Genomic DNA, 24,781 nt, shown 5'->3' with positions numbered 1-24,781 from the left:
TGAATGTCGACCTAATGACCATGTCGACCTTCAGTACATGTCGACCTTGTTACTAGTCGACCTTCAGTCCCTGTCGACCATCATTCCTATCGACCTTGTTATTAGTCGACCTTTAGCGTGTCGACCTTCAGACCCTGTTGACCTTCAGTCCCTATTGACCTACTGCCTGTCTATCTTCCATTGTCTACCTAAACATTGTCTATCTAGACAATGTAGACCTAATGACCGGATAGAGCTCTCTACCATAGCCTCTGTTATAAATATTAATTATTTACACATTCTAAGCATTCTCATAAAACCCATAGAGTAAGTTCCATAAACATGGAGTCAGGTAAATACAATACTGTATATTCTGTATTTCCTCGGTTGGTTCTGACTCTTTTTGACAATCTTACTTCTGCTTTATTTAGAATACTCTGACTCTTTGATCCATACATCAATCCTGCACCTTCTCCTACTTTGTACAGTATAGTGTTTAATAACTAGGGGCCTGATTCAGACCCACTCTCAAGCGGCTGTCCGCTCGCAAGTGGGTCGATGTTGTGCACTGCGCATGCGCACGACGGAGGGAGATCCGTCGTGCGCATGCGCCAGACGCGACGAGCGAAGGACTTTCCTTTGCTCGTTGTGTCTGATCAAAGGGGGCGTGCTGTCGATGTTGATTGACAGCACGCCCCCTTTGGTGGGCGTGCCGGGGGCGTGCCTCCCTGACGGGGCGTTCCCAAGGGAACGCCTACCGTCAGAAGCCGGCCCCACTGACATCACTAGTGATGTCAGTGGGAGTGATTTTGGCTCTGATAGAGCCAAAATCACTCCGGGCCTTGCGGTTGAAAAACTCAAGACCATCGCGGCCATCAAACTGCACGTTCGTATAGGCTGTGGGTGGTGACCCACAGCTATACGAGCGTCCAGGAAGACGCTCCATAATTATGGAGGGCGGCCCTCATTCAGAGCGTGCGCTCTGCTCAGTCTCCAAACTCCAAACTGTAAATTTGATAGGCTAAACAAATTATTATTATTATTAGTTTAATGATAGATTATACAATTGTTGCAAGACTCCTGTAAACGTCGCCTGGAACAATTCTCCGGCGTTCCCTTAGTGAGCCTGCACCTCGCATACACTGGTGATATAAAGCTGATGCATTGGGGATTAGGTGAAAGCCGGACCGGACTAAATTCCGGAACGCCGGACTGGGACAGCTCCCTGCAGCGACCTCTGCTGCTCAGGAGCTGTCAGCTATATAATGCGCATCCCCGACACCCCGTCCGGGGGGTGTGTCAGTGACAGGCAGGGATCGATCATTACAGTGGCTCCCTGCCGGACCAGATACCGGGACGTCGGAACGGAACAGCTCTGCTGTAATGCGCTGTCTGTCCGGCTGTAATCTCTCCCTCTCCCCCCCCCTCCCCCCCGGTGACAGGCTGTCACTACACGGCACTACACAACCCCCGGACACAGCTTCTTAGTAGCAGAGCTGGTCGGTTCCGGCATCTGGTCCGGCAGGGAGCCACTATAATGAACGCTCCCTTCCTGTCACTGACACACCCCCCGGACGGGGACTCGGGGATGCGCATCATACAGCTGACAGCTCCTGAGCAGCAGAGGTCGCTGCAGGGAGCTGTCCCAGTCCGGCGTTCCGGAATCTTGTCCGGTCTGCCTTTCACCGACACCCGATGCATTGTCACAGGTTTAAGTGCTCTTTGGAAAATATAATTCCCCTGCTGCAAACCGCAATCCTAAATTAAACGTAACATTTCTCAGTAAAGCCGTGTACAGGAACAGAGACTAATACGTTCAAAACACAGAGTCCGACCTTGGATCCAATTTAGATAAAGTTACGATCTTCAGGATTATATAAGTGTGTGCGGATTTTGAATTAGGTTTTATCATGGGCCGTCCATATGGGAACGATTTGGGCATAAATTACCCCGGCCGCAAGTGCTTTTCTACCTCATTGTAGTGCGCATAATGTGGCTTTTCCTGACATGTAACAGGCCGCTGAGCTTTCATAAGCTCTCATAACTTTCAGGATGGCTCCTTGTACTTCATTATATTTCTAAAAATGTCAGTTTTCCATCACTGTAATTTGCGGCGTAGGGACCGTCTGTATCGCTCCTGCATGTGAGTAAAGGATCGGCTGAACGGCAGGCTCTTGTTAACCTCTTGCAGACCCTCGGTGAGTATGGCTTACCGTGGATATCATCCACTTCCCCTCATCTGATTGTAAAACTCATACAATACTCATAGCGTATCAAAGGGTCCTGAACTTGACACATTGTTTCCCTGCAGAGTATAACAGGAAGGAGAAGTTTATAAACTTTTTTGCTTTACAAGGACAACCAACAACCTGGATGTATTGGCCTGTACATGCCATCTCGCAACGTTTACTGTATATAGTCATATATTTACATAGAGAAGGGCCAATCTGGATACAGTTGTATACATTTCAGCCAAGCCAGCAGAGCGGTGTCATATGGTAGGATTTCAGCCATCATTTAAATACGGGGCTAAAAAACACAGGGCCTGATTCAGCAAGGAACGCTAATGTGATCGCGTAGGTAGTCTGCTGCGAGAGTACGCTAATGTTTGCAAATGTTTGCACGGCCAACATGCAGACACCCACTTCCCCTCTCACACATCCGTAATACCTTGCAATCCAGCCAAAACATCGGTAACATCGGTTACCATCGGAACCACTCGCACAATTACAGCAGGTCAGACCTCACGTATAAATTGCTAACTTTCCTGTACGCAGTGAGCACTCAGGCTACGTAGGACATCGCTGTGGCTAATTTATGCACGCCCCTGCAACAGCGTTCAAACACACTGGCACGCCTGCGTTCGGCCGACCACTCCCCTTTACCACCCACAAACAGCTCTTCCTGTCAACCACTTTACAATGAATCTGCTTGATCTCAGCAATCGCTTTCCCGTTCGCAGTGAGCCGCTTACACACGCACACTATGATGCATACGCAAAAAGCAAACATCGGCCTTCTGCGTACGTATTCGCCTCTGAGATCCGCGCTGAATCAGGCCCACAGAGTGGGAATAAACCGGAAAAGCAGCGTATTTAGTAAAAGTTTCACGAGACCATGTGCAAGTTATTTGAAGGTGGACAACACCCAAATAGTATAATGTAATGTCTAAAAAACGGGGGCAGCTATAAATATGGACTCGCCTTTGCCGCAGTGACCCTGTCATAGCTAGTGCCAGGTTATTATACAGGCTGTATATGGTCACTATATGGGCGTGTATATGTTCCCGTATACTGTAGTAATCGGAGCTTTTCGACGCTTGATAAATTTCTCCTTAGTGCGCTTTGGCGGGGATATATTTGTATAGGAGAAATGAGCCGGGGTTGGAGAAATTGGAGATTTCGCCACGCAAAGAGATTTTCTTGTGAAAAAGGACTTTTATCCCCTGGATACATACACACACGGAAACGGGGACCTGGAAACCCCCCTTAGGGCCTGATTTAGAGGTGGGCGCGGTGTCAGCGTCGAACGCAACCGGCCGATGTTTTCAGTCTGTGCACGAATCATAGTCGCACTACACGTGCGCCACGAAGGTTACTGAAGGGAGTCGCAGAAAGAATTGAGAGGCAGAGAGAGGCAATTTCAGTGGATGTTTCTAGGTGGTAACAGGAGGGTGGCTTAGCCAGGCGCGGCCGTGTCTTGAGTGTGCCGCGGGCGTGTCCTGAGTGTGCCGCGGGCGTGTCCTGAGTGTGCCGTGGGCGTGTCCTGAGTGTGCCGCGGGCATGTCCTGAGTGTGTCGCAGTCAGCGACTGCTATTGCCCCAGTTGCACTGACATCGACCGTCATGTTCAGACGGCTAATGGGTCATACACTAATGGCGTCATAGCTGTGAATTTGTACTGAGACGCCCACTTGCGGCTTTGCCAATCTCGACATCTGTGTAATATGTTGCAGCATCTGCGTACAAAGACGCAGCATCAGTCGCTGATCATGTGATTGTTGCAGTCCTGAGTCAGTCTATGGACGTGTGAATGGAGACGCCGGGGCCTTATTCCTTGGGGACGGGATCGCAGATGCAGGATGTGACACGCCCCCAAAACAGTCGTGACCCGCCTGCTTTTTTTTCCCGCCACTCCGTTACCTGCCCCATATGCTCCCTGCCTGTCAATCACACTGATAGTAAGAAGTCTCTGCGAGCGACCACGGTAATGTTCTTTGACACCTGCGCATTGCGACTAAGGCGCATACACCATTTACAGGTAATCGCTCATCTCAGTAACCGTAGGAATAGCGTCCAAGTCTGAACCATGACCAATAGGCGCCTCCTTCTGGCTGGTGCAATGTCCGATCGTGCATCTGATGCTGCATCTTAATGTGCACAGCGGGGGATTGGCGCAGAAGCCGGGGGGCATCTTACTACGAAGTTCCTTGGCTGCTACATTTGTATAAAGACACGGTCGCACGGCGGCAAAAGAAGCAGCCGCGGCTGCAATTAGCGCATACCTCTGAATCAGGCCTTAGGGCCCCATTTAACAATAAATGTTATTACCAGCGGCTTATTTAGTTTAGTATTGCAGTAATAGTAACGAATATACCACTGGTATTCATCATTACATACCCCTCCAGTGGGGTCGTCCGCCTCTGCGCCATCCTCCGCTCTGTTGCTGCCAGCGACGGGCTCCTGTGCCGTGCGCATGTGCGTGATACTTTCTCCCAGCAGGGACTCAACATTGACTGGAAGGCAATGAGGACCATAACGCTCTCGTCATTTATAGATGCGTAGCGTAGCGGTAATCTTAGTTTACCGCTGTTTGTTAAATATTGAAAGGACATAACCCCTGTAGCGAGTCTCGTTGTTAAACGGGGCCCTTAATCTCTGTGTATATGTGAGATTTTCTGGACTCCACCAAACAGTTTAGTTCTGGATTTCCCTGTGGCAGATAAAAATATTCAGACGTGACGAGCATTAGTCTCAATTAGACGTGCTAAGCACTTAATTCAGTGTAGAGTCCTTGGGCTTGTTTCTGTCAGTCTTGGGTAAGAACGGGGGGTTTGGGGCCTCGTAGTTAAACTTAATATTTTGGAGAAACTTGTTTACAGTAAAATACCTCCCGTCAGTGACTGGTGATCGCTCATTAATTAGCGCCGCAGGGCACGCGAGGCGGTGAGTGATTGGCGTACACTGATGCTGTTCCTCTCATATACTGTAATTACTACGTCTAACATGAGTCTGCTCGTGACTGGTTCATGTAAGAGGATATTGTTGGTGGTGCCGGGAACGGGGATGTTTCTGGGAGCTGTTACATTTCCAGTGGCGTGTTATTATAATACACAAGTGATGGTGATATGTCAATATGTCAATAATATCAGTATAAGTGGTGACTTGTGATGTCATCACTTCAGTGCTCATTAGGAAACTTGTCTCTTGTAAGGAATGATGCTCTCAATACCGTATATTATTGTGGGGGAGATGTATCAAACTTTGGAGATAAAGTAGAGAGCAAGGGCTCCATAGCAACATTTCCACGGGCCCCCCCCCTGTACAAATGATTTTGCAGTTTATCCATTTTGATTGAAAATGATCAAATATATCTACAAACTTAGCTGCTATGTAGGATTAAATGAATGGCGATTAGCATATAGTAAGTAGGGATGTGCGCTGGACCATTTTTGCCGGATTTGAATTTGGTTCTAATTCGTCATCAGCTTTGGATTTGGATTTTTTACAAAAATTTACAAAAAAAGCTAAAATCACTTAAATTTTTTTTCTCACTAGAACATTATTAACCTCAATAACATTAATTTCCAGTCATTTATAGTCAATTTAGACCACCTCACAGCTTATTGTATTGTTTTCACCATTATTGGCCAAAGGTTGAAGTGAGCTGACTGGTTACCAAGCGACAGAGCAGCGGCACAGACACCAGAGTATAAAGCACATCTATGACACATTGCCACAGTACTTGTTACATAGTGGGCTACGGCCCAAGGAGTCACAGTGCACAATCTTATTCACATTCCAATTAACATTATACAAATAAAGTAGTGTCTCTTATTTATGTTACGACACACAGTAGTGCCCCTTTTACACAATGCCCACAGTAGTGCCCCTTTTACACAATGCCCACAGTAGTGCCCCTTTTACACAATGCCCACAGTAGTGACCCTTATACACAAAGCCCACAGTAGTAATGCCCCTTATACAATGCCCACAGTAGTAGTGCCGCTTATACAATGCCCCCAGCAGTGGTGCCCCCTATGCAGTCCCCTTAGTAGTAGGGCCCCCTATGCAGTGCCCCCAGTAGTAGCATGCCTCCCAGTAGTATGCCCCCCAGTAGTAGTGCCCCCATTAGCAGGCCCCCAGTAGTAGTGCCCCCATTAGCAGGCCCCCACTAGTAGTGCCCCAAGTAGTATGCCCCCCCAGTAGTAGTGCCCCTATTAACATGCTCCCAGTAGTAGTGCCCCCATTAACATGCCCCCAGTAGTGGTATGCCCCCCATTAGAAAGCCCCCAGGAGTAGTATGCCCCCCTTAGCAGGCCCCCAGTAGTAGTAGTGCCCCCATTAGCAGGCCCCCAGTAGTAATATGCCCCCCCTTAGCAGGCCCCCAGTAGTAATATGCCCCCCACTAGCAGCACCCCAGTAGTAATATGCCCCCCCTTAGCAGGCCCCCAGTAGTAATATGCCCCCCCTTAGCAGGCCCCCAGTAGTAATATGCCCCCCTTAGCAGGCCCCCAGTAGTAATATGCCCCCCCCTTAGCAGGCCCCCAGTAGTAATATGTCCCCCACTAGCAGGCCCCCAGTAGTAATATGCCCCCCACTAGCAGGCCCCCAGTAGTAGTATAACCCCCATTAGCAAGCCCCCACTTAGCAGGCCCCCAGTAGTAATATGCCCCCCATTAGCAGGCCCCCAGTAGTGGTGTGCCCCCAGTGGCACCCCCTTACACACACGCATAAAAAAAAAAGAGAAAACTTACCTGAATCCCCGCTCCCGCTGCCGTCCGCTCTGCTCTGCTGTCACACGCTGAGGAGGGACCCGGAAGACGGAGCTCATGAGTGAGCTCCAACCGGCTCCCTCTGTACAGCAGCCAATGAGAGTCTGCCTGACTCTCATTGGCTGCTAATACAAACACACAGCTGCCGCTGGCGGTTGTGTGTTTGTGTCTGTGTAGGGCAGACCGCTATCACAGCGTTCTGCCCTACACTAGAGGAGCCCTGACGTCGGATTCTCTCGCGAGAATCCAACATCAGGAGGCCGCCGTTCGGCCCCGAACGGGGATCCGAGTCAGGCAGGGAACACTCGAACAGCGTTCGGGTGGACTCGGATCCCCAATGTTCGGAGCGGTTCAGATTCCACAGAATCCGAACCGCTCATCTCTAGTATAAAGCACATCTATGACAGATTGCCACACAGCAGTGGCAGAAATGAGAGGTAGTGCAAGATGGAATTGTTCTTGGGCCCTCCCACCCACCCAGTGGGGTATGGCCAGCAAAGTCACAATGCTTGTTTAGACAGAGGGTTATGACCCAAGGAGTCACAGTGCTTGTATACACACAGTAGGCTTATTCCCAATCACGGAGCTTGTATACACACAGTGGGCTTATGCCCAGTCACGGAGCTTGTATACACACAGTGGGCTTATTCCCAATCACGGAGCTTGTATACACACAGTGGGCTTATGCCCAGTCACGGAGCTTGTATACACACAGTGGGCTTATGCCCAGTCACGGAGCTTGTATACACACAGTGGGCTTATTCCCAATCACGGAGCTTGTATACACACAGTGGGCTTATGCCCAGTCACGGAGCTTGTATACACACAGTAGGCTTATTCCCAATCACGGAGCTTGTATACACACAGTGGGCTTATGCCCAGTCACGGAGCTTGTATACACACAGTGGGCTTATTCCCAATCACGGAGCTTGTATACACACAGTGGGCTTATGCCCAGTCACGGAGCTTGTATACACACAGTGGGCTTATGCCCAGTCACGGAGCTTGTATACACACAGTGGGCTTATGCCCAGACATGGAGCTTGTATACACACAGTGGGCTTATTCCCAGTCACGGAGCTTGTATACACACAGTGGGCTTATTCCCAATCACGGAGCTTGTATACACACAGTGGGCTTATGCCCAGTCACGGAGCTTGTATACACACAGTGGGCTTTTGCCCAGTTACGGAGCTTGTATACACACAGTGGGCTAATGCCCAGTCACAGAGCTTGTATACACACAGGGGGCTTATACCCAGTCACAGAGCTTGTATACACACAGTGGGGTTATGCCCTGTCACGGAGCTTGTATACACACAGTGGGCTTATTCCCAATCACGGAGCGTGTATACACACAGTGGGCTTATTCCCAGTCACAGAGCTTGTATACACACAGTGGGCTTATTCCCAAACACGGAGCTTGTATACACACAGTGGGCTTATTCCCAATCACGGAGCTTGTATACACACAGTGGGCTTATGCCCTGTCACGGAGCTTGTATATACACAGTGGGCTTATGCCCAGTCACGGAGCTTGTATACACACAGTGGGCTTATTCCCAATCACGGAGCTTGTATACACACAGTGGGCTTATGCCCAGTCACGGAGCTTGTATACACACAGTGGGCTTATGCCCAGTCACGGAGCTTGTATACACACAGTGGGCTTATGCCCAGACATGGAGCTTGTATACACACAGTGGGCTTATTCCCAGTCACGGAGCTTGTATACACACAGTGGGCTTATTCCCAATCACGGAGCTTGTATACACACAGTGGGCTTATGCCCAGTCACGGAGCTTGTATACACACAGTGGGCTTTTGCCCAGTTACGGAGCTTGTATACACACAGTGGGCTAATGCCCAGTCACAAAGCTTGTATACACACAGGGGGCTTATACCCAGTCACAGAGCTTGTATACACACAGTGGGGTTATGCCCTGTCACGGAGCTTGTATACACACAGTGGGCTTATTCCCAATCACGGAGCGTGTATACACACAGTGGGCTTATTCCCAGTCACAGAGCTTGTATACACACAGTGGGCTTATTCCCAAACACGGAGCTTGTATACACACAGTGGGCTTATTCCCAATCACGGAGCTTGTATACACACAGTGGGCTTATGCCCTGTCACGGAGCTTGTATATACACAGTGGGCTTATGCCCAGTCACGGAGCTTGTATACACACAGTGGGCTTATTCCCAATCACGGAGCTTGTATACACACAGTGGGCTTATTCCCAATCACGGAGCTTGTATACACACAGTGGGCTTATGCCCAGTCACAGAGCTTGTATACACACAGTGGGCTTATACCCAGTCACGGAGCTTGTATACACACAGTGGGCTTATGCCCAGTCACGGAGCTTGTATACACACAGTGGGCTTATTCCCAGTCACGGAGCTTGTATACACACAGTGGGCTATGCCCTGTCACGGAGCTTGTATACACACAATGGGCTTATTCCCAGTCACGGAGCTTGTATACACACAGTGGGCTTATGCCCAGTTACGGAGCTTGTATGTATACACACAGTGGCCTTGTTCCCAGTCACAGAGCTTGTATACACACAGTGGGCTTATGCCCAGTCACGGAGCTTGTATACACACAGTGGGCTAATGCCCAGTCACGGAGCTTGTATACACACAGTGGGCTTATGACCAGTCACGGAGCTTGTATACACACAGTGGGCTTATGCCCAGTCACGGAGCTTGTATACACACAGTGGGCTTATTCCCAGTCACGGAGCTTGTATACACACAGTGGGCTTATTCCCAGTCACGGAGCTTGTTATACACACAGTGGGCTTATTCCCAGTCACGGAGCTTGTATACACACAGTGGGCTTATTCCAAGTCACGGAGCTTGTATACACACAGTGGGCTTATGCCCAGTCACGGAGCTTGTATACACACAGTGGGCTTATGCCCAATCACGTAGATTGTATACACACAGTGGGCTAATGCCCAGTCACGGAGCTTGTATACACACAGTGGGCTTATGCCCAGTCACGGAGCTTGTATACACACAGTGGGCTTAGCCCAGTCACGGAGCTTGTATACACACAGTGGGCTTATTCCTAATCACGGAGCTTGTATACACACAGTGGGCTTATTCCTAGTCACGGAGCTTGTATACACACAGTGGGCTTATTCCCAGTCACGGAGCTTGTATACACACAGTGGGCTTATTCCCAGTCACGGAGCTTGTATAAACACAGTGGGCTTATTCCCAATTACGGAGCTTGTATCAGAGCCGAAACTAGGATATCTGTCACCCGGTGCAAGGCAGCAATTTTGCGCCCCCTCCCTTCCCGTACCTGGATTTTGTCTTGCTCCTCCATAAGGCAGTGCACTAGACAGATGCTCCTGGTATAGTGACCTACATTATTCCACACACCATAATGCCCATTACAAATTATGCCACACATTATAATGCCTAATACCAAAGTGCCACTTACATATTTGCCCGACACCATTTTATGCCCCACAGTAAGACTTCTAATTACTTTAAAATTACCTGCTCATTGTCAGGGGTTTTATGCTCGTTGCCAGGTTGTTTCATGCTCGTTGTCAGGGGGTTTCATGCTCATTGCCAGGAGGTTTCATGCTCATTGCTATGGGGTTTATGCTTGTTGCCAGGGGGTTTCAAGCTCATTGCCAGGAGGTTTCATGCTCGTTGCCAGGAAGTTTCATGCTCATTGCCAGGGGTTACATGCTCATTGCCATGGGGTTTATGCTCGTTGCAATGGGGTTTATGCTCGTTGCCATGGGGTTACAAGCTCATTGCCAGGGGGTTTCATGCTCGTTGCCAGGCGGTTTCATGCTCGTTGCCAGGGGGGTTTCATGCTCATTGCTATGAAGTTTATTGCTCATTGCCAGGGGGTTTCACAGGAGAAGATGCAGCTTTCAGCATCTTCTCCCGGCACTTGCGCTGGCCTAACAGACACTAGAGGTCCAGTAGGACCTCTAGTGTCTGTTTCCTCCTTGGCGGCGGCCATTTTTGGATGGCCGTTTTCAACAGAGTCCATGCGGACGGCTAGTCCGTATGTAATCTGCTGAAAATGGCCATCCAAAAATAGCCGCCGTCAAGGAGGAGACAGACAATAGAGGTCCAATAAGGCGGCCATTTCTGGATGGCAGTTTTCTGAATCTGCAGTTCCTAAACCACCATGAGTCAGCCCTTTTTCACCACCTGTATTCCAGCACCCGGTGCATGTGCACCTCTAGCCCCCCCCTAGTTGCGGCCCTGCACTTGTATACACAATGTGGGCTTATGACCAGTCACGGAGCTTGTATACACACAGTGGGCTTATTCCCAGTCACGGAGCTTGTATACACACAGTGGGCTTATGCCCAGTCACGGAGCTTGTATACACACAGTGGGCTTATGCCCAGTCACGGAGCTTGATTACACACAGTGGGCTTATGCCCAGTCACGGAGCTTGTATACACACAGTGGGCTTATTCCCAGTCACGGAGCTTGTATAGACACAGTGGGCTTATTCCCAGTCACGGAGCTTGTATACACACCAAGTGGGCTTATGCCCAGTCACGGAGCTTGTATACACACAGTGGGCTTATGCCCAGTCACGGAGCTTGTATACACACAGTGGGCATATGCCCAGTCACGGAGCTTGTATACACACAGTGGGCTTATGCCCAGTCACGGAGCTTGTATACACACAGTGGGCTAATGCCCAGTCACGGAGCTTGTATACACACAGTGGGCTTATTCCCAGTCACGGAGCTTGTATAGACACAGTGGGCTTATTCCCAGTCACGGAGCTTGTATACACACCAAGTGGGCTTATGCCCAGTCACGGAGCTTGTATACACACAGTGGGCTTATGCCCAGTCACGGAGCTTGTATACACACAGTGGGCATATGCCCAGTCACGGAGCTTGTATACACACAGTGGGCTTATGCCCAGTCACGGAGCTTGTATACACACAGTGGGCTAATGCCCAGTCACGGAGCTTGTATACACACAGTGGGCTTATTCCCAGTCACAGAGCTTGTATACACACAGTGGGCTTAGCCCAGACACAGAGCTTGTATACACACAGTGGGCTTATTCCCAATCACGGAGCTTGTATACACACAGTGGGCTTATGCCCAGTCACGGAGCTTGTATACACACAGTGGGCTTATTCCCAATCACGGAGCTTGTATACACACAGTGGGCTTATGCCCTGTCGCGGAGCTTGTATACACACAGTGGGCTTATTCCCAATCACGGAGCTTGTATACACACAGTGGGCTTATGCCCAGTCACGGAGCTTGTATACACACAGTGGGCTTATTCCCAATCACGGAGCTTGTATACACACAGTGGGCTATGCCCTGTCACGGAGCTTGTATACACACACAGCAGGCTTATGCCCAGTAAAGTGGGCTTATGCCCAGTCACGGAGCTTGTATACACACAGTGGGCTACTGCCCAGTCACGGAGCTTGTATACACACACAGCAGACTTATGCCCAGTAAAGTGGGCTTATGCCCAGTCACGGAGCTTGTATACACACAGTGGGCTTATGCCCAGTCACGGAGCTTGTATACACACAGTGGGCATATTCCCAGTCACGGAGCTTGTATACACACAGTGGGCTTATTCCCAGTCACGGAGCTTGTATACACACAGTGGGCTTATTCCCAATCACGGAGCTTGTATACACACAGTGGGCTTATGCCCAGTCACGGAGCTTGTATACACACAGTGGGCATATACCCACTCACGGAGCTTGTATACACACAGTGGGCTTATTCCCAATCACGGAGCTTGTATACACACAGTGGGCTTATGCCCAGTCACGGAGCTTGTATACACACAGTGGGCTTATTCCCAATCACGGAGCTTGTATACACACAGTGGGCTTATGCCCTGTCACGGAGCTTGTATACACACACAGCAGGCTTATGCCCAGTAAAGTGGGCTTATGCCCAGTCACGGAGCTTGTATACACACAGTAGGCTTATGCCCAGTCACGGAGCTTGTATACACACAGTGGGCTTATGCCCAGTCACAGAGCTTGTATACACACAGTGGGCTTATGCCCAGTCACGGAGCTTGTATACACACAGTGGGCTTATTCCCAATCACGGAGCTTGTATACACACAGTGGGCTTATGCCCAGTCACGGAGCTTGTATACACACAGTGGGCTTATTCCCAATCACGGAGCTTGTATACACACAGTGGGCTTATGCCCTGTCACGGAGCTTGTATACACACACAGTAGGCTTATGCCCAGTCACGGAGCTTGTATACACACAGTGGGCTTATGCCCAGTCACAGAGCTTGTATACACACAGTGGGCTTATGCCCAGTCACGGAGCTTGTATACACACAGTGGGCTTATTCCCAATCACGGAGCTTGTATACACACAGTGGGCTTATGCCCAGTCACGGAGCTTGTATACACACAGTGGGCTTATTCCCAATCACGGAGCTTGTATACACACAGTGGGCTTATGCCCTGTCACGGAGCTTGTATACACACACAGCAGGCTTATGCCCAGTAAAGTGGGCTTATGCCCAGTCACGGAGCTTGTATACACACAGTAGGCTTATGCCCAGTCACGGAGCTTGTATACACACAGTGGGCTTATGCCCAGTCACAGAGCTTGTATACACACAGTGGGCTTATGCCCAGTCACGGAGCTTGTATACAAGCTCCTACTAGACAGCGCAATAATGAACTCTAAAATAATCACACAGACACTAAGGAGAAAGCTAGCTGGTCAGACTAGGGACAGACATCGGAAGCCTTCCATCAACTGATGGCTATCCTTCCACCATCAAAACTTTCAATGTGATGGTAACTAAGCATGGCATCAAAAGAATTAGCTGGGAAAAAAAATTGCGATGGTTCGTGCATGCACACAGAAAACATATTTGCTCATGCGCAATAGCTACACACGGCCATTTTTTGTTAGATAGTTGAATTCAGCTCTATTTTAACATCAAATCACCATTACTTTCACACCATTCGATGGTGGCTGCTATCGGAAAGCTGCCGTGGATTGTTAAAGCTACTACTATCATAAGAAAAACATTGATGGTGTTAAGTGTCCATTCCCGGATCAGACTAACACTTTTTATTTAAGGTTCTCCAGTTCCTGGATACAACCTGCCGACCGTCAGCCTTATTTGATGTCTGGATCAGGAGGAAAATATATAAATTAAATAAAAATTAATACCTACAGTGCCTTGTGTAGTGTTTTTTAAAATAACGGTGACACCGCATGTTAAATTTGAATGATGTGTGACAATAGTATGGGAGTACCAACAATTATCTTTTAATAACTGAACATACATAGGGCTGACGTTTGCAGCTCTCAAGTAGATAGGTTAGAAATAATTTTAATATTATGTGTATTATATATATATATATATAAATATAAATATATATATATATACACAGATACCAAATAGGTGGCACTCACGAGACTTTACAGCAGTAGTTAAAACGGTCCTTTATTCCTACGTTTTGGGAACTTCAACGCGTCATCAGGGACATACAACAGCTGTTGTATGTCCCTGATGACAGGTTGAAGTTCCCGAAACGTAGGAATAAAGGACCGTTTTAACTACTACCGTAAAGTCTCGTGAGTGCCACCTATTTGGTATCTGTGTGTATTTGGGCTGGCTAAACCCTGGAGGGCACCGTAGCTGTGTAATTTGGACTTCTGGAGTGCCGGGCGTGTGGACTTATATATATATTTATTTATTATAATGTTAATACATGCTTAACTTCCATAGGAAGGTAGCTGAAGAAGTTACTGAAGTAATGATAAATTGCTTATCATTTGAGTATGGTATCCATTGAGAAGGTTGACATGGACTTTATGACGACATGCATTTTAAGGTTGACATGCTTATACGTTCAGTATATCAACATTTTTTTTGTTGAGTTTTAGGGTTAGGCTAAAATAAGCAAAAAACATTATGTCGACATTCTGAACGTGTCAACATTCGAACCATATAGGCCTAATTGTATGTTGGCATCTTGGTCGTCGACTTACTGTCTATGTCAATATTCTGGCTGTCGGCGTTCAGAACCTGTCTACATTCTGGAGTCGACATCCTGAATGTCTACAAGCCATGCCTCACCCTTTGAGTGTAAATCAGGGATTATGGTTTCCCTAATGTGTGTAGCTGCCTTCTCACTTTCATTTTCAGCACTGAACCATAAGTGTTGTCCTGGAATGATTGTCATTGTCACAACGTACAGTATCTCCTTGTCATGGTGAATAATCGGAAGATAACAGATGGGTTCTTGTGTTCGCAGGTGTTGGGCGTATTTGGATGGACGACGTTGCTTGCAAAGGAACAGAGGAATCTATTCTACAGTGCTTGTTCTCCAGCTGGGGCAAGACCAACTGCGGCCACGCCGAGGACGCCGGAGTCACCTGCGTTAAGCAGTGAGCTGGGGGCGCGAGACACTGGGACATTGTTTATGAAGACATTAATGCCAACGTGGGAGTGGAGCGTAAGACTCCAGCCACGTACTGTGCGTTGGCCGAGCACCACTGAGGGAACTTTATATAGGACTGTGGGATAAGACTTCGCTTCTTCATCATCCTCGCACCTACGGGGAAGGATACTTCCATGTGCAATCCAGCTTTTACTTCCATTTATTGCAGGTGTTCAGCTATGAAGCCAAAGACTAAACATTTAGAACTTTATATATATATATATATATATATTGACAAATATGCATTTAAAATCCACCCCCCAAAAAAAAAAAAAGTTTTCAGAACCGGTAATATTTTAACTACTGCACGTTTGTCTATCTAATAAAACTCTTTTATTTTGTACTGTGTTTTTATTTTATTTTAAATGTTATGTGGTGGAAATAACAGAGAACTACAAGGAGCAGATACGTTGTGATCTTGTGGCAGGAGATACAAGATGGCTGCTGTGGCCTCGCAGCCAATGGCGAGCAGAGATGCTGGGAGGTAATACTGCCGCTTCTGTTTACTTCTGTTGTGGAACGTTAGACAGTACTGAGCAATACCGATACAAATTACCTCAGGGGAATACTGAGGTGCAGAGAACTGGCTTTACCTCACAACTGGCTGAGTCATGGGACAAAGATGCCTTTTGGGGGTACGGAGGGCCGATGTCCTTAAAACTGGACTTTGCCTAAATGGGTACATTTGGGAGGTACAATACACTGATGGGATATCTAGCATGATTTAGGGGGAGATCTGTCGGAAGCCAGGGAGAGCTGGCAGTTCTCCCTGAGAGGACATCTCTGCTAGAAGGTGGTTGGTCTTTTTTTTAGCACTACCCAAGTGACCGGGAAAAAATAATTCCTTCACTGTGGTGCATCAGCATGCCACTCTTATCTAGCCACTACTGCGCTTGTGTGTGTGTGTATGTGTATATATATATATATATATATATTATATATATATATATATATATATATATATATATATATATATATATATAATTATATATACACCAGAGGTTTTCAATTTTTCTCAAATGCAGTAACAGTAATTCTATAGCACAGTCTTTGGGCTCTATTTACTACAATCCTCATTTGTAATGCAGATTGTAGTGTGATATTATCGACTGAATTTGCATTGCGAATTCAGGCAATATCACAGGGATTTACTACAAATCCCTTGCAGGGACAGAGCTTGCGATAAAGCTCTGTCCCTGCGAATCCCCTCCGGAGCCTTATCACGGTATTTTCGCAAAAAATACCGTGACAAAGTCCAGGTGGCGTTATTATCACAGGGCTTTCCCCGGTATTTTTTTACAATTTATTTTTAGTAACTCTGGTCGGATCACATTTCCCATTACAATTATGGGAAATGCGATCTGCTTACTAAAAATAAGTGATACTTAGGGGTTGGAGTGGAATTTTACGAATTCTAATCCAATTGCCCTGTAATAACTATAGGTGATACCAAAATAATGTGAAAAGGGTGTGACAACACAAAACAGCCTTTATCACTATTTTTGTAAAAATAATGTTAATAAATAGAGCCTGTAGTGCACAGACCTACATCCTGGTGTCCGGTATTCTTCCTGGCAAACAAACCTCTGCAATATCCACTGTTGCGATATGGCGGCTCTGTCTTGAAGTGTCCATAGTGTGCAATGAGTACCTGACAGCAGGGGTTCCAAGAGGGGGGGGGTGGAGGGTACTGATTTCCTGGGCCCAGACTCATCTGGGTGGCCTAGAGGGGGCTCAGGCCAGCCATGGATGAGGTGGAATGACCGCAAAGCATAATATTTTAACAAGTTGGTGCGGTCACGCCTGGTTTTAGCCACGCCTCCTCTAGCACCTGGGTCCGCCATATGTCTCTGCGGCCCTGCCTGAGAGTTCCAGTCCTTTTTGTGGGGCAGAAAATGATCTGCACTCCCCCAGGGTCTCGTTGCAAGCCCGATGGTCGCGATGGTCTTGACCATCGCGACCATCATCATGGACGCTCGCATAAGCTGTGGGTGGAAACCCACAGCTATGCGGCCGCTCCAAATTTAAATAGGACGGCCCTGATTCAGAGCAAGCGCTCTGGTCAGAGCGTCCGGCTCTGAATCAGGGCCAGTGTCAGCACAGTAGACTGAGCCGGAGGAGGGACCAGGGAACGCCGGAGGGAGCAGAGGAGGACCTGCCCAACTGAAAGCAGGTAAGTGTAACCCGATGTACGCCACCTCAGAGTGGCGTATAGTAATACCATCAAATTCCGAAATACATAATTTTCGGAATTTGAGGAATACCATAATTTCCATATCCCCATACTAATGTACCCATACTAATGTACACATACTAATGTACTTATCATACTCTCACACCAGAACTGTGTGCGTCATTGCTACCGCGATGGCAATAGCGATCCTTGCAGAATCAGGCCCTGTGCACAGACAGGAGCTGATAGTCAGTCTTTCCATTCGGCTACATAACTTTTTGAGCTTAGTTTATAAAGCTATGCAGAGGCCGTTCTGTAGGATTATACGGTTACTTTTCCCCTACTGCACCCATATATATTGGCATAATGCATGGCTCACCAAGGTGGCACAAACTGTGGGCTGAAAACTGTGCTCATTGCTATGAGAGGAACTTGGCCGTTCTTTGCGCAAAAGCGTGCCAGGCGCAGAAAAGATTTCATGTTTTTTGGGGCAAGATATTCAAATAAGCATCTATTGGTGGAGATTGCGCGCTCGGAGCCTCATCTATACGTTCGTTTTTGTCACATAAAAATATCTGCATTGCCATATATTATATGCGCACAAAAATGTTTCAATATATACGTACTGTTGGGCATATCTTAGACTTGAAGATAGGGGGCAGGCAAGCACTACTGTAGGTGAGTACACTGACGGCATGTACACATGAGATTAGAACACGTTCCTAGATATGCTTCATGGGAGGCGGGTCACATGCGGGTGACTGGTGTAATGATATGTGCACTGCAGCAATTCATTAGTGTCACGGCTTATCTATGTCACATCGCAGCCGGCTACATAGATTTTTTTCTTATAACCATCTGTACGACTGCAGGAAATAACATTATTATCTGATATTTTAATAGTAAACAGCAGATGTGGGTGTTTTATCTTCTTTGCAAGTGTTTGACAATGGAACATATAGTGCTGAAGGCAATTTGAAGAGGCAAGTTCTACATCTGAAAGAAAAGTTATTTAATCACATATAAATGTTCATAGGACCTTTGGACCTGTTGGATTGAAGACGTGTGTCACATTCCTCATTTGTGTTCACGGGTCTTTATATAGTGATTATAAATGGTAACATATTATAAAATGTTTCTTTTATTTTTTTTAAATGTAATCAATCTTCCGATAAGTTTACAGAACTTTTATACACAGTGCTGGAAAAGTAAATATCAATCTCATTTTATATAAAATGTATTGGCCAGTCCAGCTCAAAAGCACTATAATAATGTCATGATATGTCCTGGACACAATGGGGAATCTTGAAAAAGTTTCCAGGACTGAAGCGAAACGCGTTGATGTGCTTTAACTCTGCCTCTCTTGTCACGTTCCATTGGTTACGCTATGCCCGGCTCTTTGTGTACATTCAGCCTATCTGAGGTCTGGAACCAGTGGCGGGCTGGGCCGGGGGGCAGGGTGCCATGTGCCCCCCGGGCCGCAGCATCATGCGGGCCGCGGGCCCGTGCAGTCTGTGTCACAGCAGGGGCATTACAAGGGGGGTGGGGGACTACAACTACTGGGGGCACTACAAGGGGGGTGGGGGACTACTACTACTGGGGACACTACAAGGGGGGGCTACTACTACTGGGGGCACTACAAGGGGGGAGGGGACTACTACTACTACTGGGGGCACTATAAGGGGACTACTACTACTACTAATACTGGGGGCACTACAAGGGGGCTGGGGGACTACTACTACTACTGAGGACACTACAAGGGGGGGAACTACTACTACTGGGGGCACTACAAGGGGGAGGGGACTACTACTACTGGGCGCACTATAGGGGACAACTACTACTACTACTGGGGGCACTACAAGGGGGGTGGGTGACTACTACTACTGGGGACTACTACTACTGGGGACACTACAAGGGGGGTGGGGGACTACTACTACTGGGGGCACTACAAGGGAGAGGGGACTACTACTACTGGGGACTACTACTGGGGGCACTATAAGGGGACTACTACTGGGGGCACTACAAGGGGGGTGGGGGACTACTACTACTGGGGACACTACAAGGGGGGGACTACTACTACTGAGGACACTACAAGGGGGGGACTACTACTGGGGGCACTACAGGGGGGGACTACTACTACTGGGGGCACTACAAGGGGGGGACTACTACTAATGGGGGCACTACAAAGAGGGGGACTACTACTACTGGGGGCACTGCAAGGGGGGGACTACTACTACTGGGGGCACTACAAAGGGGGGGGACTACTACTGGGGGCACTACAAGGGGGGGACACTACTACTGGGGGCACTACTGGAGGCCTGCATAAGGGTGTTCTCTCCTGTGGCACACGGGGGCACTGCATATGGGCACTACGACAGGGGGCTGCCCTAATCTTTATTTTTACCTTACCTTAATCCCATATGGACCCGCCTCCTCGCTGGAACACTTGAGGGGGGGGCGCCGTAGCACGCATATTCTTCGGACATCCTGGCTACACACTACTCCTCTGCCAGGGCCGCCTGCATGCATTTGCCCCCCAGGCTAAAAGTTGCCAGCCAGCCCCTGTCTGGAACCCAGGACTACATATGACACAGCAATACCTACAGTAGTTTAAAATCTGCTACTGAATCAGTACAGACACCCTTACATCTCGTGTGTGCACCTTGATAACATTTAATGGAATCTTCTTTGCCTTACAAGTTCAAAGACAATTAAGTTATGTGAAGAGGAAGCCACAACTTCATATACTAGAGGCCCATTGCTAATGATTTTATTGCTATCAGCTGGAGGGTGGAATTCACAAACAGCCAATCAGAAGTAGCTAGATAGCGCTGACCCATCATGTATCACTGCAGTGTCCCTCCTGTCCCAGCAAGAGTTACATGTTCTAACAGACACACTGTATCTGGGTCCACACTCTTACTGTACAGAGATAGCATACGGTACCTCCCAACTGTCCCGTTTTACTGGCACTGTCCCACCCGCGGGGCACAGTGTCCCGCGGTCGGGTGGAAGTTGGGGAGGGCACTGTCACACTGCTGCTCAGAATAGCGGAGCAGCAGTCATCCATCTATACTTTGCTGGCTCTGAAAAGAGGCTGGGGGGCTGTCCAGCAGCTCCCAGAGCGCTGGGCAAGCCCCCAGCATTACAAAAATGGGTGCGTGGCTCGAGGGTGTCGGCATTTCCTGCGAGGCCACGCCCAGGGTCATAGCGAGGGTGGTTCCAGTGGAGCTCCTGCTACAGGTGCATGCTCTGGCCTGGGCGCTGGAGAGCAGCCACCCGACTGGGGTGTGGATCGCCTGCTGCTGAGCCTACAGCACATAAAGAGATCATCAGGGCCTCCAGACGGGGTATGGCGTGGGAGGAGCGGCGTTTGTGGCTGCGCCCACACCACGCTACCCAGTATGGAGGCACTGATTTGTTTATGTGGTTCAGGCTAAGCTCGGCAGCAGGTGATTCCCCCCTTCCCCCTACCCATCCAGATGGCTGCTCTCCGGCACCCTGCAACAGTCATGCGGGGGGAGGAGAAAGGTAAGGTGGGATATCTATGTACAGTATGTGAAGGGAGGGGAGCTATATTAAGTGGAAGAGCTGTGCGTGTATATGGGTGTGTGTGGGGCTAAAGCTGGCCACACACTAGACCAACTTACATCCAACCAGTCAACTAGTTGATTGGTTGGAATGAAAATCTGGTAACGTATGGGAGTAACTGATGATCAGCAATTTGCTCCTAAATGCCAGAAAACAGATGAAAATGGCGTCAGACAAGTTTGTTAAATGTTCGATCTACACAATTTGTCCAAACAACAGTTTTTGTCCATTTTCCGGTGTTTGGGAGCAAATTGCTGATTGTCATTTGTTTTCATATCTTACCAGATTTTCATTCCAACCAATCAACTAGTTGGCTGGTTGGATGTAAGTTGGTCTAGTGTGTGGCCAGCTTTAGTCTGTGTGAGGAGGGGAGATCTGCATTTGTATGTGTGAAGGGGGGGGTCTGAGTGAGGGGGGAGAGAGCTGTGTGTGGGGATCTCAGTGAATGGGAAAAACTGTGCGTGTGCGGGGGGGTTGAGTTAGTGGGGGAGGCTGTGTGTGTGTGAGGGGAGGAGAGCTGAGTGAAGGGGGAGAGCTGTGTATGTGGGGGGCCTTAGTGAGGGGGAGCATTGTGTGTGTGTGAGGGGAGGAGAGCTGAGTGAAGGGGGAGAGCTGTGTATGTGGGGGGCATTAGTGAGGGGGAGCATTGTGTGTGTGTGAGGGGAGGATAGCTGAGTGAAGGGGGAGAGCTGTGTATGTGGGGGGCATTAGTGAGGGGGAGCATTGTGTGTGTGTGAGGGGAGGAGAGCTGAGTGAAGGGGGAGAGCTGTGTATGTGGGCGGCCTTAGTGAGGGGGAGCATTTTGTGTGTGTGTGAGGGGAGGAGAGCTGAGTGAGGGGGAAGAGCTGTGTGTGGGGGGGCCTTAGTGAGGGGGAGCATTGTGTGTGTGTGAGGGGAGGAGAGCTGAGGGAGGGGGAAGAGCTGTGTGTGGGGGGGGCCTTAGTGAGGGGGAGCATTGTGTGTGTGTGAGGGGAGGAGAGCTGAGTGAGGGGGAAGAGCTGTGTGTGGGGGGGCCTTAGTGAGGGGGAGCATTGTGTGTGTGTGAGGGGAGGAGAGCTGAGTGAAGGGGGAGAGCTGTGTGTGGGGGGGCATTAGTGAGGGGGGAGCATTGTGTGTGTGTGAGGGGAGGAGAGCTGAGTGAGGGGGAAGAGCTGTGTGTGGGGGGGACCTTAGTGAGGGGGAGCATTGTGTGTGTGAGGGGAGGAGAGCTGGGGGAGGGGGAAGAGCTGTGTGTGGGGGGCCTTAGTGAGGGGGAGCATTGCGTGTGTGTGAGGGGAGGAGAGCTGAGTGAAGGGGGAGAGCTGTGTGTGTGGGGGGGCCTTAGTGAGGGGGAGCAATGTGTGTGTGTGAGGGGAGGAGAGCTGAGTGAAGGGGGAGAGCTGTGTGTGTGGGGGGGCCTTAGTGAGGGGGAGCAATGTGTGTGTGTGAGGGGAGGAGAGCTGAGTGAAGGGGGAAGAGCTGTGTGTGTGGGGGGGCCTTAGTGAGGGGGGAGCATTGTGTGAGGGGAGGAGAGCTGAGTGAGGGGGAAGAGCTGTGTGTGTGTGGGGGGGCCTTAGTGAGGGGGAGCATTGTGTGTGTGTGAGGGGATGAAAGCTGTGTGTGGGTAGGGGGAGAGCTGTAGAGGGTGGGTTCCCGGTGAGGAGGAGATTTGTGTGTCTCAGTGAGGGGGTGTATTGTGTGTGTTTGAGGGGATATAAGAGCTGTGTGTGGGGGGATATGTCTGAGGGGGGAGATCTCAGAGGGGAAAGCTGTATGTGTGTGTGGGGGGGGGATCTGACTGAGGGGGGAGAGCTGTGTGTGTGTGTGTGTGTGGATATGTGTGAGGGGAGGATCTCAGAGGGGAAAGCTGTATGTGTGTGTGTGGGGGGATCTGACTGAGGGGAAAGAGCTAAGTGTGGGGGGATCTGACTGAGGGGGGAGAGCTGTGTGTGTGTGTGTGGGGATATATGTGAGGGGGGGATCTCAGAGGGGAAAGCTGTATGTGTGTGTGGGGGGGGATCTGACTGAGGGGGAGAGCTGTGTGTGTGTGTGGGGATATGTGTGAGGGGGGGGATCTCAGAGGGGAAAGCTGTATGTGTGTGTGGGGGGGGATCTGACTGAGAGGAAAGAGCTGTGTGTGGGGGGATGTGTGTGGGGGGATATGTGTGGGGGGGATCTCAGAGGGGAAAGCTGTATGTGTGTGTGGGGGGGATGTGACTGAGGGGAAAGAGCTGTGTGTGTGGGGGGGGGATATGTGTGGGGGGGAGCTCAGAGGGGAAAGCTGTATGTGTGTGTGGGGGGGATCTGTCTGAGGGGGGAGAGCTGTGTGGGTGGGGATATGTGTGAGGGGGGGATCTCAGAGGGGAAAGCTGTATGTGTGTGTGGGGGGGGATCTGACTGAGGGGGGAGAGCTTTGTGTGTGTGGGGGGGATATGTGTGAGGGGGGATCTCAGAGGGGAAAGCTGTATGTGTGTGTGGGGGGGGATCTGACTGAGGGGGAGAGCTGTGTGTGTGTGGGGGGGATATGTGTGAGGGGGGGAGCTCAGAGGGGAAAGCTGTATGTGTGTGTGGGGGGGGATCTGACTGAGGGGGAAGAGCTGTGTTGGTGGGGATATGTGTGAGGGGGGGAGCTCAGAGGGGACAGCTGTATGTGTGTGTGTGGGGGGGATCTGACTGAGGGGGAAGAGCTGTGTTGGGGATATGTGTGAGGGGGGGATCTCAGAGGGGACAGCTGTATGTGTGTGTGAGGGGGGATCTGACTGAGGGGGGAGAGCTGAGAGAGAAATGTATATACTATGCATTTACATATACACATTAGTATGGAGCCACGAGGCATTATTTTGCGTAGGACCCTTAATCCGTTTCTGGGACTGAGTAGAGGGGAGGAGGGAGTGGAGCCAGCGGCAATAACAAAGAGGGAGGAGGAGGCGGCCCCCTCCCATCATCACCCCCGGCTTCTCCTCTTTTCCCCCTCTGTAGTGGGTCCCACCTACCACCCTGGTCCTGCTGTCAGTCTGCCTGGTTCACACGGAGGAGAGAACATGGCAGCTGTGTCCCCAGACGCTCCAACACGACCCCTTCCAAATGCTCTGCTCCTGGAATTCCCTCTATGATTGCAGCCACCTGTGTTGAATTATTTAATAGATGAGATGGATGTTTCAAACTTTCAACACAGGTGCCTGCAATCATACACTGAGGGACGTCCAGGAGCAGAGCATTGTGTTATATACAAAGAGGAAACAGAATAGTCTTTTATATGGTACTGATTCAAATAAATCAACTTTTATTTCATCCTAATAAAATATGAATTCAAAGAGCAAAATATTTAAACCTATTTATAACAAATATTGGTGAAGACGATACAAATAAATGATTAAAACCAATGGCTCCCACTGTGTGCTTTATTACGTATCCTTATATTATTCGCCTGTCGTGTATAATCAGATACACTCTAAGATGACAAAATATATCTCACAAATCTATTCTGGTATATGCCCAAAAATAAGGCAATATTCGGTGTTTACTTAATAACGTGTAGTCCAGGTTACAGGCGTAGGGTATGCCGAATATTTAAGTATACCA

General features: G+C 49.2%; 1 protein-coding gene across 1 annotated transcript in view; it reads left to right on the top strand.

The window, feature by feature from the left end:
* Positions 1–15,759, top strand: part of LOC148451018 (scavenger receptor class A member 5-like) — a 175,776-nt gene extending 160,017 nt beyond the window's left edge. Inside the window, exon 4 of the mRNA XM_088462374.1 lies at positions 15,271–15,759. Within this exon, the coding sequence (XP_088318500.1) occupies positions 15,271–15,407 (137 nt within the window). The 3' untranslated portion in view covers positions 15,408–15,759. The remainder of the gene's footprint in view (positions 1–15,270) is intronic.
* Positions 15,760–24,781: the final 9,022 nt, after the last annotated feature.

Source organism: Taudactylus pleione, unplaced genomic scaffold, assembly GCF_031769625.1.
Source record: "Taudactylus pleione unplaced genomic scaffold, aTauple2 ptg001212l, whole genome shotgun sequence".
NCBI lineage: Eukaryota > Metazoa > Chordata > Amphibia > Anura > Myobatrachidae > Taudactylus > Taudactylus pleione.
Note: the sequence above shows the minus strand (reverse complement) of the source record. Positions and strands in the feature narration are given on the sequence as shown.